This window comes from Montipora foliosa, chromosome 8, assembly GCF_036669935.1.
Source record: "Montipora foliosa isolate CH-2021 chromosome 8, ASM3666993v2, whole genome shotgun sequence".
NCBI classification, from domain to species: Eukaryota; Metazoa; Cnidaria; class Anthozoa; order Scleractinia; family Acroporidae; genus Montipora; species Montipora foliosa.
This window is the reverse complement of record NC_090876.1, coordinates 28,345,374-28,360,373: the sequence shown is the minus strand read 5'-3', so window position 1 is coordinate 28,360,373 and position 15,000 is coordinate 28,345,374. Positions and strand designations below refer to the sequence as shown.

At 38.7% G+C, this 15,000-nt stretch overlaps 1 protein-coding gene across 1 annotated transcript in view; it reads right to left on the bottom strand.

Annotated features, from left to right (window-relative positions):
- Nucleotides 1–15,000, bottom strand: part of LOC138012553 (CDK5 regulatory subunit-associated protein 3-like) — a 130,242-nt gene that overhangs the window by 36,746 nt on the left and 78,496 nt on the right. The window contains exon 11 of the mRNA XM_068859355.1: nucleotides 12,156–12,381. Coding sequence (XP_068715456.1) covers nucleotides 12,156–12,381 — 226 coding nt within the window. The remainder of the gene's footprint in view (nucleotides 1–12,155; nucleotides 12,382–15,000) is intronic.

Below are 15,000 nucleotides of genomic sequence, written 5' to 3'. Positions count from 1 at the left end.
TAAATTTGTATGCGAGAGAGATTTTGTTGTTCCAATCAAATCAGTTTACGACACAGTGACTTGGTATGGCTGAAATCAAACTTTCGTATTGCAGAAACTTACATTTAATTTTGATTTTTTTAAAGAAGTCTTTAAAACTGTTTTTTCCCTATTTACTTATTGTCAATGCTTCTCTGCTATCTGGTGTATTTCCATCATCCCTTAAAAAAGGTGTAATTCACCCTTTGATCAAGAAGCTGTCCCTTGACTGTGAGGCATATCCGAGTTATCGCCCAATCACAAACGTTGCATTTGTATCGAAGATGCTCGAACGTGTGGCCGCTACGCAAACGCTGAACTAGCTTATACCCAATGGGCTTTTAGCCAAGTTTCAGTCTGCGTATCGATGTTTCCACAGCACAGAAACTACGTTATTACGAGTGTTTAATGACATCCTTGTTGCTGTTGACAACCACCGGGATGTTGTACTTGTTCTGCTAGATTTATCGGCGGTGTTTGACACCATTGAACATTTTTGTTTTCTTTGTTCTTTGCCCCTCTGGAGAATGTGGTACAAGCCCATGGTTTCAAAGTAATGACTTACGCAGATCATCAAGATCATGATGATCGTCCTGCCCTTCTATCTAAGTTTGAAGCTTAAGGACATTCATCTGGTGCACCTCTAATGGTTTGGCATGCAACCCCGACAAGACGGAAGTAATTCATCTATGCTCTTGTTTCCATGCGTTACTCTTCCTGGTATTGATGTTGGTGGTTATACTATATCGCCAACACCAGCTGCCCGAGATCTCGAAGTGCTTGTTGACTCACATCTGACGTTGTCTAAACATGTTAACAGTGTATGGAAGTCCGCATTCCTTTGCCTTAGTAACATTTGTAGGATTAGGAAATATTTAGACCGTGACAATTGTGAAAGACTTGTGCACGCATTCATTTCATCAAAACTTGATTCCTATAATAGTTTACTAACAGGTCTCCCAGATAAGGAAATCTCAAAGCTGCAGCGCATGCAGAATGCTGCAGTGAGGTTATTGTTGGTGCTGCAAAGAATGAACATATGTCACCCATATTACAGCAACTACACTGGTTGCCTGTAAAGTTCAGAATTGACTTTAAGATTTTGATGCTAAGTGATAAAGCTCTTAACAATCAAGCTCCCCATTACATTTCTGAACTATTGACTTTGTATAAGCCTTCTCGTGCACTTAGATCTTCCTGTCAAATGCTTCTTGCTGTACCTAAAACTAAAACTAAGCTTTATGGGGACAGATCGTTTGCTGCCAGTGCCCCTAGACTTTGGAATGCACTACCGGTAGACATAAAGAATTCTGAATCACTCGATATTTTTAAGAGTAAAGTTAAAACACACCTGTTCTGCCAGTGCTATACACCTTATTCCAAAATGGCCGCCATTTAAATATTCTTTTGTTTTTATTCAAATAAGCCCTTGATGCCTCGTTCTTAAGCTTAAAAATTCAAAAGAATGTTTTATCTTGAACGAGGCAACAAAGGCCAATTTGTATCTGCATAAATCAGCGACCATTTTGGAATAAGGTGTATAGAGTATAGAGATCATATTATATATAGTGTATAGAGATTACTATTATTATGTATAGTGTATAAACATTATTTGCATTATTATACAGTAGATATATTTTCTTGTTTTTCTTTAGAAATCTATTGTAATTTTAGAGTTTCTTATACTGCATGTAATTTGAATGTAGGATTGTAATTTGAGACATTGGTTGTAAAGCTTTGAGAATTTTGTAAAGCTAAATTTATATTATTATTACTTATTAAGTTTGAATTCCGCTCTGACTTCAAGGTCGAAAAAAAAACGGACCTATTGTTTATTTTAATAAATAGATTATTCCATATTATCTGGTTTATAAGCTCTCCTTTTTCTTTTGAGGTTTCCCTGTTAATATCTTGCCAGTACAGGATCATCTTAAGATAAAACATAGGTAGGTGGTCAGTTAAACATAAGAAGTTAAGAGATGTCAGTAAAAACCAGACATTCGAGATAAAGCTCAAAAGATCGATTTTGCTCATATTTTAACCATAGGCATACCCCAACACAAAATTAGTGATGATGTATTTTATTCAGATGAAAAACATATTTTCCACGCGAAAATTGCTAAACACTAAACATCGCCAGATCGCTGCTTTGAGATTCCTCAATGTGTGAGCTTTGGCGGCGGCATGTGGCAAAATTCAATAAATGAATTTCATAAAACCTTCTTAAAAGTGTGGATGAGCCCTTAAAGATAAGCTCCAGGCATTCCTTAAAATTCTCAGTCATATCGCGAAATTGATTCTAATTAATTTGATAGGCATACTTTTCCCCTCATCAAAAATACCACAGAAACAACAAATCTGTTTGCAATGTGCCACCCCAATTTTTTTCAACGTTAGTTTGTTTTCAGAAGGGAAAGATACTAAATATGTGATTGTACAAAAAAATCAGCTTGGGTAAATGTATGAGCGCTGAGTTACGGGCCAACGAACTGTGATAAAATCTACCTTGTTTACTGTCAGCTACGCGACTAATTGATTAGTGTAAACAATCATGCTTTCCCAGAAAGCTACTTAAAATTTAAAAAAAGAGAAAAAAAGCAGCAACCAAAGATGCTTTACAATTGAAGTGGAGGATTTTTTTGCATTTCGTAAAAAGTACTTGCCGTGAAAACTTATGCAAATGACTACAATCGAACTTCCTTCTTCTTCCTTTAGTTTGATGATTACTGAGTATTCAAAATACTAGCTTTAGCGCATTTTTTTTTTTTCACGAAAGACTCCTGTTAAAAACTAATTGAGGATAATTGATTACCTCTGAGATAGAGATCACTGGAGCTAATTAAATTGGGCATGTTTTGTGTGTTCTTGATTCCTCTAAAAGGCAGTACAATAATATTTTATAGTCAGATGACTGCATTTTAACAAATTATTAGCTCACCAACATGGATACGCATTGTAGTTTTAAACCTCTCACTGGAGGAAGCTGTGGATTTGATCCAAGAGACCGTCAGGAGTCTACAAGCATTATTCCGTTGCTTGCATGTAAGAAGAGTGTTACAAGTCATCAACATGCATTCCAATTTTGTGAGCACGAGAATGAAGTAGATCTGATTCGAGAGGAGCTGGAGTGTTTGCACTTCCCAAGGATGTTGAAACCTGGACTATTTGTCCACTTCATCGAGGAAAGTGAGGGATAGGCTGGACAAGGAAGTCTATTTCAAGGTGTAGAGTGCCAGTTCAAATTTCTAATCATGGAAAAGGGAAAAGAAAGTGGCGAAAGGAGATAGAGGAATAAGCAAAAAAAATTCCCAATTGATCTTAAGGATGACGGGCATTTTTGTTCAGGCAGGATCAGGTAATACCGGTAACCTTTTCCCATTTTCAAATTTTCAATTCAGTGTTTCCGCCAAGTTAATCTATGTTTTCTTTGAAGGTATATGTGTCAACTGTAAACAACGTCTAAGGAAAACAGAACAAGACGACAAAAATCAAGAATCTGAAGTCTCTTTTAAAATGCCTAACTTGACACTGGTATGATGAAGTAATTTATTGATTAACGGTTGTTGTCGGTTTTTAATACACATTTTGGTCACGGCACAATTGTTTGACTCGTACATTACAGATAACGGTTGAACTGGTATGATGAAGTAATTTATTGATTAACGGTTGTTGTCGGTTTTTAATACACATTTTGGTCACGGCACAATTGTTTGACTCGTACATTACAGATAACGGTTGAACTAGGCACCCTTGTTAGCTACACAAGGAAGAACAAATTCATTCTGAGACAAGTATATAAATGGTCACATGACATACATTTTGCAAAAACCGCAAACTTCAATCGCATATGTATGTGTGTGTATTAAGCCACTGTATATTAGTGATCATAAATTAGTAACGTACATTCGCAAAATAATATTAAAAATATTAAAAATCACTCTCTTCATGCATAAAATAAACAGTTGGTTCGTTTTAACTTTAGGATCAAGCCAAAGACGAAGACCTCACAGTGGCAAGTCCAGGCGTCTCTCAATTGGACGATACCGAATGCTTTAGAAAGAAGGAAAATCCCCAAGAAAAAAATTGAACAAATATCTTAGTTTCAGAAATGTAAGTCCAGTCTGCAGCACTCTCTTGATACCTTGGGAAAATGCGTCAGAGTGCACTAAAAGATTTTATCACAGAAAAGCACAACAAGGGGTACATACTTGTCTCAAAGAAATTGCCCCAGGACAATCAGCTAAGCTACTTCAAAACTTAGGCATGAGAACCCTGGAACTTTCTAGCGTTGACTGTGTATTAATGCATGCTCTCACTACTTGCTATGAAAATGCAGACCACTGGAGCTCTCGGCGCCAGATATTGTCTATGATGGCTGATAAGGTTAGCTTTAACGAATTGCTCAGGTGGATACCAGACTTAACCAGGTATCGCTATGACATCGCCAGGCACCATATATTATTGCATGGTCGAGGTGCAGCAGTACCACTATTAAAAACCCTAGGATGTATGTGAAAGAAGAGAAACTCGATCACTTTCTAACATTCATAACAAGTAACCACGTAGTACAAGATTTACCTTTTGGCCATGCAAAAGATACTCAAGCTTTCATCTGATGCAGAACTAAAGATTCCTAATGTCGTTAAAACACTGATACCAGAGCAGATAATCTGCAGGTATCAAGGCTACTGTGATGAAGTAGGATTTAAACCCATGAGCCACGGCACCTTATGGAGAGTCCTTAACGTGTGCTCAGCATCCACCTAGAGTCTCTTCAGGGCTTGGATTATTTTTCAGTGGCTGGTGCAGAAGCCTTTGACAAGCTGCAAAGAGTGGTTGATAAACTTGGAGATAAATATGAAATGGGTCATTCTTGGGCCAGAAATCGGATTACAAGGTAAGGTAAATTTGAAGAAAAAGTGTACCACTGAAGCTGAGAAGTGAGAAAAAGTGCTTTTCTGCTTTGTCCCATACCAGTCAACTGTAGCTAGCTTATAGTATCATTGGCAATGATAGTTATAAGGGTCCTTAAAAACCAGTCCTTACATGTGCAAAGGATCATGAAAAAGCCTCTTGTATATTTATTCATACTTATCGATTTCTTTGTCTCCCGTCATATCAGGTACACGTTTCAGAGTGCTCATTGGTTGCAGATCATTGCAGAACGTTTGCACTTAGTGATCCACATGACAAAGATTTTGCTGGTAGTTGTGATCATGAGCACAATATGCAGTGTGACAGATGTTATTCCCTCTCCTCTGCTTTGGATGAAATACAAGTAGTTCTTTCAAATGCCAAGTGTTCGAAGGAGGAGAGAGAAGAAATGGAATATATTGTGTCACCCTCCGTAGATTGTATCAGTGCTTGGAAAGCTCACCTCCTTAGAAACATTAACCAAGCCTGCGCGAGACAAGAAGTTCTTGAGAATTTGGATCAGCATTTGGTCCTGTTAGTATCAGACTGGGCAATGAAATTCTTGCCAAAGAAGTACTGCGAAAGCCAGCCAGCATGACTGGTTCGGAAAGAGAGGAATCTCTTGGCATCTTACAGTAGGCATACGTAAGAGTGGTGATGGACAGGTGGAAATGTTTACCTTGGTTCATACATTCCAAAGTTGCAACCAGGATAGCTGTGCTATTATAGCTATTTTCGATGATGTTCTTGACGAGTTAAAACACGTTAAACCAGGTGTGAAAAGTGTATATTTGAAAGAGGACAATGCTGGATGCTACCATTCAGTATCAACTATGCTATTGATTGCACAAAGTAGCTGTAAGGCATAACATCTCTCTTATGCACATCCATTTCTCCAATCCACAAGGTGGAAAAGGTAGCTGTGATCATAAGGCTGCTTTAATAAAGAGGCATATGAAAATGTATTTAAATGCAGGCAACAATATTGAAACATCTGCACAGATGAAGGTTGCAATGGAATCTTGTGGAGGAATAGCTGGTGTAAAAGCGATGCTTTGCGGCCCGCAACCCTCTGTAGACTTAAGAGTAAAATGGGAAGGTGTAAGCCTCATCAACAATGTTGAATATGACACTGAAGGGATCAAAGTTTGTCGAGCATACAGAGTTGGCCCTGGGAAATTCGTGCCCTGGAGTAGCTTCGACCTACCACAACAATTCCCCCAGCTGAACAAAATCGCAGCACCTGATGAAAGCTCAGCAAGCTTATTCGTTGCAATCAAGGCAAGAAAGAGACGCTCTTTACCAAAGATGTCCCCTAAAGTCGACGAAGAGAAAAGCGATGAAAAAGACGATGATGAAGATGAAGACTGTGATGTTGGCGAGAGGTTGTATTTTTGTCCAGAGGAGGTATGCATACGGTCATTTCGGAGATACAATTCACTGCAAAAGCCCCTTCACTGTGAAGGCCACAAATTCATGATAGAGCACAAAACGCTGCATGACAAGGCGATGAATCTGTATGCAACCAAACTTAAATATGGCGCTAGCGCTATTCCTGAATCTGGTGGGGAAATGGGTCTACCACTTGAAACTGAAGATAAAGTCTTACCTATGGACTGGGCACTCGAGTATTCAGCTAAAAAGAAGAGGTTCACGGATACAAAAAGGAAGTACCTGATCGAGGTTTTTCAAACAGGTGAACGCACAGGTCAAAAATCCAACCCTTCGCTTGTGTCAAAGGTCATGAGAACAGCAAGAGAGTGATGGAACTCGTATGTTTAAGAAGGAAGATTTTTTGACACCTCAATAAATATCCAGTTATTTTTCGCGCGTTGCCGCAAAGAAGACGATTTAGAACAACACCAACTAGATGTGGAAAATGATCTGCAAGAATTAACAACTGAGGTAATGGATGAAGTGGCGTTAAAGCACCTGTTTATGTTTCAGTCATATGACATTTGTAAATTGGCATCTCAATGTAAATTGTCAAAATTCTCCATTGCAATGCTGCTTAGGACTTGACACGTTGTCAATTACAGTAAAACGACAGAAGCCTTGCACAGATCTTCTAGAGAAACTGGTCTCCACCTGTACCTGCAATGGGCAGTCCCTTACGTGTTATATATGAAAGAATTTAGGAAGGTAGGAAAGGGGGTATCTTATCCACAGACGGGATAAAAGCTTCTTAGTCCACGGTGGAAGCAGAATAATTGGATCTCAGCAAAAGAAAATAAAGGGGGAAGCTTCCCTCTATTTTCTCTTCATCTCAGTTATTCATTATTGAACTTTTGTTCGATATTAATTTTTCCGTATTCGTTATTCTTTAATGGAAACTGTAAAATTCTTTGTTTTGAATGTTCCAATGCTAGATATTCCCTTTTCATTTTCTCTTTTAACCGTTATTTGTTATTCATTATTCCGCTACCACCCCTTGATTCTTAAGGCAAACCATTTGATATTTCATTTGGTGGGGTGAGTAGCTCTCTATAATGAAAAACAAAATATGCCAAAACACTGATTACCCAACAATCGTTTTAATTACTTTTTAACTGTCCTTCTTTAAAAAAATAAAAAGGTGCGCTGAAGCTACAAGCAATTGCAAAAAGGTTGAGACACTGAATGGAAAATCCACCTCTTCTTCCTAAAACCCCTCTTCTAGCTCATAAGAAAAGGCTGAACGCACCTCCCTCCCCCCTCCCCTTTTTCAATGATGATACCCTTTAGTCTGAGTGCCAAGTGGAAATGGAAACAACTTTGCTTGAGGGGGAAGGGAGGTTGGAGATGTGCTGACTTGAATGACACGCATTGTACCGTTATCAACAGTGAGTGTCTCAACTCTTTTTGCAACTGCTTGTCTCGATGGTTGTCGCGGGTAATTCAGCATTGCGACTGAACGGAACAGTCAATAGGTTCAGCAAAGCAGAAAAAAAGGAGCTTGAACTGGAATAGACTTTACGGCGTTCTAGTTGGGTTCTAATTGATAAAAATAAACTTGAAAAGAAGTGCAAATTACCCATTTCTATTTATGACGTTACAGACGCTGTTTTGTCGAGTAAGCGCGGACAAAGTTTGTCTTTCGCAATGATATTGCTGATTTCATCTGTTGAAAGTTTCCCAAAATGTTTAGGTGAGGTGCAAAGAGTCATTCCAAATTATTTATCCAAGATAATTGTCCAGTACTGAACTATTTCAAAGCACGTAGGGTGTTGAATAGTGCAGGTGGAAATTATTTCCAACACCGGTTCACAGTTGCCATATTATAAATCCGATTGAGAACGTGTTCAATTTAGTAGAACGCGAGTTTCAGCGCCTTGCCATACAGAATACCTACGAGACTTATCAACAGTTTGCTGAAATAGTGTAATGTACACTTTACGCCATGAGCGGCGACACTGTTATTGATAATATAATCTCTTCAATGAACAAGCACTCAAAGGCTTAAAATGAACGATAATGGTCAGCGAACAAAATGCTGAAAAGCTGTCATTCCTTGTAACAGGTATAAATCTCTACAATAAAAGTAAAGGACGGTTCAAAACAATGAAATAAACAGGTTACGGAATGATAAGCTTGTCAGTCTTTTATTAACTTATTAATACGTCGCCATGTCCACGCGAACATCGTAACCAGCACAAATACATTTTCGTCCAAAAAAAAGGCAATCTTTTCCCTTTTTGACATGCAACACATGCAAATGGCGAGAAAAACAACCTGAGATAGACTTTTCATGATTACAAAAGCAACAGGCAGTTAAAAGTTTTCGCAACGGTCTACATAATTCCAACGGTCTACACTCGAAAAAAAATTTAGGATGTAGATAAGATTTCATTAATTCTACTGTAGACCATAGACCGTTGACGCAACCATTGCATTACCCGTGCCTCACGCCATGGCCACTGAGTAACAGAAAACCATTAAGTTATTCTAAAACAAAACTCGCGAAACATTTTGCACATTCTCGAATGTCCTTTAAAACTTAGTGTTCAGGGATTTCAACCCACTGAAATACATTAGCTTACTATTGACCAAACGGACATGTGTTCGTATGAAATTCGATCCTACCTCACGGCTAACTGAAGACCACAGACTGTCACTGGGAATATTTTCAAATTAAAAACGGAATCCATTGCAAATTGCAGTGAAAGACTAAATTTCTGCAAAGAAGTTCGTCCTGTTATCACACAGCAGAAGAAGCACAACACTCATTTCCCTGCGTACCATTTACGTAAACAAAACGTGATCGGTACAATCTATGCACGCTTGTTGTGTGCGCTCTGATTTCAACTAAGACTTCTTACAACGTATTGACACTTTCAACACCAAATTTGACATCAAACCAACCCAAAACTGTGTTTGTTGCCGTCAGAAAATGTGTTCAAGAGGTACAAGAGGTAAACACCCAATTTCGTCCTAAATGATTGCCAATTATGGCACTTTCAGCACAACTAAAAAAAACACACTTTCAAACACCATTCCTCACTACGCAAACCTACCCGAACTAAACAAAGTTTACAATACAACTGTCATATATGCAAGCTCTCGCCCCAAAAAACAAATAGACAACCCGGCAATACAGAGGTAAAACAACTAGACAAGCAATTGCAAAAAGGTTGAGACACTGAATGGAAAATCCACCTCTTCTTCCTAAAACCCCTCTTCTAGTTCATAAGAAAAGGCTGAACGCCCCTCCCTCCCCTTTTTAATGTTGATACCCTTTAGTCTGAGTGCCAAGTGGAAATGGAAACAACTTTGCTTGGGGGGGGGGGGGGAGATGCGCTGACTTGAATGACACGCATTGTACGGTTATCAACAGTGAGTGTCTCAACTCTTTTTGCAACTGCTTGTAGTATTTTAAATTTTCGGAGTTAAATAATCAAATTAAAGGATGGAGAAGGAAAGTTTACGTAATGAAAGAATGATGTATATTTCATTGTAGTTATTAGCATAAATGTTCACGTGCTGTCCGCCACACCAGCGTTTGGTTGTATGCCAGAATTTCCTGATTTACGGCAAGTACTTTTTACAAAAGGCAAAAAGGCCTTCACTTCACTTGCAAAACATCTTTGGTTGCCGTTTTTTCCTTTCTTTTTAATTTAAAGGAGTTTTCTGGGAAAGTGTGATTGTTTACAGTAATCAGTTCGTCGCATAGCTGGCAGTAGACGCGGTCGATGGCCCATAACTCAGCGCTCATACATTTACCCACGCTGATTTTTTTACAATCACATATTTGGTATCTTGCTCTTTTGTAAACGAAATGACGTTTGAAAAAATGGGGTGGCACATTGCAAATAGATCTGTTGTTTCTGTGGTATTTCTGATGAGAGGAAAAGTATGCCTATCAAATTAATTAGAATCAATTTCGCAAAATGACTGAGAATTTTAAGAAATGCCTAAAACTTATCTTCAAGGGCTGATCCACACTTTTTAGAAGGTTTTATGAAATTAATTTATTGAATTTCGCCACACGTCGCCGCCCAAGTTCACACAAATTTAGTAATCTCAAGGCAGCGATTTGGAGATATTTGAATTTTTTGAGCTTTGCCGCGATTGTCTGGTTTTTGCTGACATCTTCTCTTAAGGTCATAGCTACATTTCAACCTACATTGGAATAGACGGGCTGTTATTGTCAGCCAACATGATTCATACTATGTAAAAAAAACGTCAGGAAGCTGTGCACTGGTGCGTTTTCTAGGAAACAGATGTCGCAATTTGCACCATCGTCAGAGTGCGATCTGTCGACACGGGCGTGTAAAGAATTGTGACACTCGGCCCACATATTCCGTTGGCAATCTGGGTAATCCCCATTGATAAGATGGATGCCGACCTTTTCAAATTGCTCACCCAAGACATTTGGTGTCTTACCAATTACAGAAATCAAAATCCACAACCATTGCACATACAAATTTTTAGTTTCTAAAGAAACTGTGGTGCAGCATCAGTGGGAGAGTGAAACAGGAAAATTTGGTTTAATCAAACGTGTTGATAAAGGTCGAATTACCACCGTGAACGATTTTGGGTTTTCTTTGGGTCGAAATGCACTTGCGTTCATATGATTTCCTATAAAAGATTTAAGTCTCCCAAGGTGATGAATTGTTAGGATTCTGTTAAATAACTATTCCGATTGAAAAAATGCATTACGATGCACATGGCGTGTATGAAAAGCAATTGCTTCTCGGCCTTTTGGCTTAGATAAGTGTCCCTGACAGGGTATTTTACCCTGGTACTTTTTCTCGTAGTTTTTGATTAAGCCTATTTTATCGCAACATTCCAGGCCAGCTGAGAACTGGGGTGCAGTATTTGTTCATGGTGGGGATAGTGCAGTAGTCCCATTTCTCAAGAATTTTTGCTGCTAGAAACTTTAGACACTCGAATTTACTGAACCTGCACTTTTCTTTCTAGACAACGTATTTGCTGTCGAGTTTTTGCCTTCAGCCCACAAGCCCTTTTAATTTGTTTACACAAGCATCGAACAGAAGACAGTCGCGAATTCATTGAAACTTTCTTTACTGCTGCTTTGCATTGATCCACATGTTTGTGCTTGAAAAACTCTCAATTGCAACTTTTTGCAACCAGCCCAGAATAGCTGGGACAAGGGTATTGCTTTAGACACCATTTAATCATCGAGTTTTTGCCTTCAATGCACGCTGTGCTAAGCTCATCTCCTTGGAAGCTTGGGTTGCACTTGACATCTATTGGATTTTGAACTACACTTATATACTAGGATTGACTTTGTTTATAGACCCTTCTGTAAACCCTAGGATTGTCTACAAAAACCAATTGCAACAACCTTTAAGAAAAACATAGACCACATAAAAAAAAAGTTTCTTTCCCTACCTTTGTGCTTTGCTTCCAAAGCGGTTGTCAAACACACTTTAATGATCCGAGATTACTACGAGTTCTAAGAGTGTTCTTCACTGAGCATTTTGGATAATTTACTGAACATTTGGCGGACAGAAACAACCAACATATGCAGAACCTGACAACCACAAAATCGATTGATAGTGTGCTGTCTCACTAGCAATGACGGGAACCTCAATTACAGGAACAATCAGCAAACAATCAAGCAAATAACGAAGTATTTGTGAGACACAGGTCTCCTTCACTCCATGACATATGAGATAAGTGACAAAATATGAAACTCTTTTATCCCTATGTCTCAGGAAAAAGAAGAGATCACCGCTAAACATCACCGGAAGTGTTAGAAAACAATGAAAAGTTTTTACCTTGTCCAGATTGTTCAACAGTTATGCCACAGCCACCTTGAAATTCTTCTTGGTCTGCTAGTATGCCATCATCTCCGAAGTCCACCGCAGTGTCAGCATTGTTTGTTTGCCCCTCAACCCAATCTATACTCTCAACATTGCCACTCCAGTTTATCACATCATCTTCACGTCCCCACTCAACAATGTCAACACTGGTGTCTGCAACTGCTTCAACACCCCAGTCTATCTGTTGATAACAAAAAATGTGAGAATAAGTAACTTTATTTCAACTCGAGTTGATGAGGCTGATTAGGCCCTTAGCAAATACATGCTAATATGCCGAGAAAAGTGAAATAAATAAATAAATAAGTAAATATCGATATGTATATATACATCATCAATTAAAAACTAACATTCTAACTATATCAATAAATAAACAATCCTGACTCTTAAAATTATTACAATGAATCATAGAAATAAAGGATATCATTTCAATTTGAAACAGCAATTTGCACAATTACGATTGACTTTTCACAAAAGAATGTGCATTAGAGAAAAAAAAATCAGGGGTCTTTCCTTCATCTCTTACATAACAACCAAACACCAAAGTTTTGAAGACCACAAGACTGCTTGCTCTGAAAACAAGTTTTTTGAGTTTTTTGTTTTTGCTTTTACCTGTAATCAAAACGTACCAGCAGTTTACGTATTTCTGGATCTAGATAATAACTACAAATGCAGTGAGATGTGCGGAATCAAGAACTGTATCCATGCAAACAAATAATTCTGCTGTATGCTAAATTAGTTGTACCCGGTAATGAGTGCTAGATGTCATTTTAAGTGAAGCTATGATCCTCGCAGTTATGAACGCAATTTTTGCAATTGCGTAAAGAAGCCTGAAAAATTCAGGACTTCAACGGGGTTTGAACCTGTGACCTCGCAACACTGGTGCGACGCTCTGACCAACTGAGCTGAGCTGGTCATTTGTGGGTTCCAATGTCTCCATGAGGAACGAATCAATGATGAAATAATATATGAAACGGATCATATACGAACCGCGGATATGAAATCAAGTGAAGCTATGATCCTCGCAGTTATGAACGCAATTTTTGCAATTGGGTTTGAACCTGTGTCCTTGTGATACTGGTGCGATACTCTCACAAACTGAGCTTCAAACTCAGTTGAAGTCCTGAATTTTTAAGACTTCTTTATGCGATTGCAAAAATTGCGTACATAACTGCGAGGATCATACCTTCACTTGATTTCATATCCTCAGTTCATATATGATCCATTTCATCATTGATTCATTCCTCACGGGACAATAAAGAACCCACAAATGACCAGCTCCCAACGTCAGTGGCTTCATAGCGCAGTTGGTTAGAGCGTCGCATCGGTATCGCGAGGTCACGAGTTCAAACCCTGTTGAAGTCCTGAATTTTTCAGGCTTCTATACGCAATTGCAAATATTGCGTTCATAACTGCGAGGATCATAGCTTCACTTGATTTCATATCCGCAGTTCATAAATGATCCATTTCTTATATCATTTCAACATAGATGTCATTTTATTATCTATTTGCCATATTACAATGTAACTAATGACATTGTAGGTAACGAAAAGATCTTTTGCCAAGCTCCTTCCATTACTTGTTGTACAGTTAGAGATATCTCCACACCGATACAAAAGATTGTCTTTGATTTCTGGTTGTTTCAATGTCATATCGAGATGAATGAAATAATGTTTGCTCTACGAAATACTTGCTAAAATGTTGCAAATCACAGGAACACGTATAAAAGTCGGGTTTTAGCGTGAACCTGAGCTTAAAATCCATGCTGGCAACCCTCGATTTCTACTTAAAGGTTAGACCAAGGCTACAAACACTCTATAATGCAAGACCGAGAGTGGCACTTGGAAAAATGAAGTGTCTACAACTTCAAAGACCAACTTCAAGACCAAACACTGCAGACACACAGACAATCGAGGAAGAGGAAATGTTATGGAGTGAACAAAGTTTATGTGACTGTTTTCACAGAGTTCTTTCCCACAAAATGTGGTGCACCTTTACTGCCAAAAAGGTTCACTGCTAGCGGTCAAAGAAGTCACATTGAGTTACTGAAGCAATAGCTTAGTAGACGTCCTCAATAACTGTGAAACAAGGGTCCATTTTCCATGCCCTAATCAAAAACCCTGAAACAAGTGTTTGTTACAAGAAGCAGCAGCTCTGCATAAACAGCATCAACAATAATTTGATGAGGAGTGTTGGAAAGAACACAGCTATGGTGAAACGAAAGCGGAACTTGACCAACCACACTGCAAGAAAGACCGCTTTGACAAAACTCAGGCCAGCAAGCATAGAGACAGTCGATAATCCACATGACTGGCCATGAAAGTAAAAAAATCTCTTAAGGAATAAGATGAAGGTAGAGACAAGGAAAAACTTTCAGAACTTTCTCTTCCTGCAACGACTTCAACATCTGAACAGGTGAACACAAGAGGCGATGCTTTCAACGCGCAAAAACTTCCACAACTGCCAAGTCGTTACATTTAAAGTGATTCAGGGGCAATGCAGTTCTCCAAAGTTTTCAGAGGAGAGGTTTGCTCCAAAATAGTCCTCCTTTTTCTTTTTCCCACCAAAAAGCTAATACAAAGATCGTTTGCTCACATAAATGTCATCTACCAACGTGCCTTAAAACCTTATGAAATCCTTCTTTAAACTAGCTTGAGAATCGAAACTGGCCGCTGCCATCCTCAATGAACTTAGCAACCTGGCGATCTAGGCGTGACGTCTTTCGGTCAGCTTTATTCTTATACAAGTATTCTTGTGGTCATGCCTTTTTGTTCAGCTCCATTTTGCTCCAACAGGAGCCCTA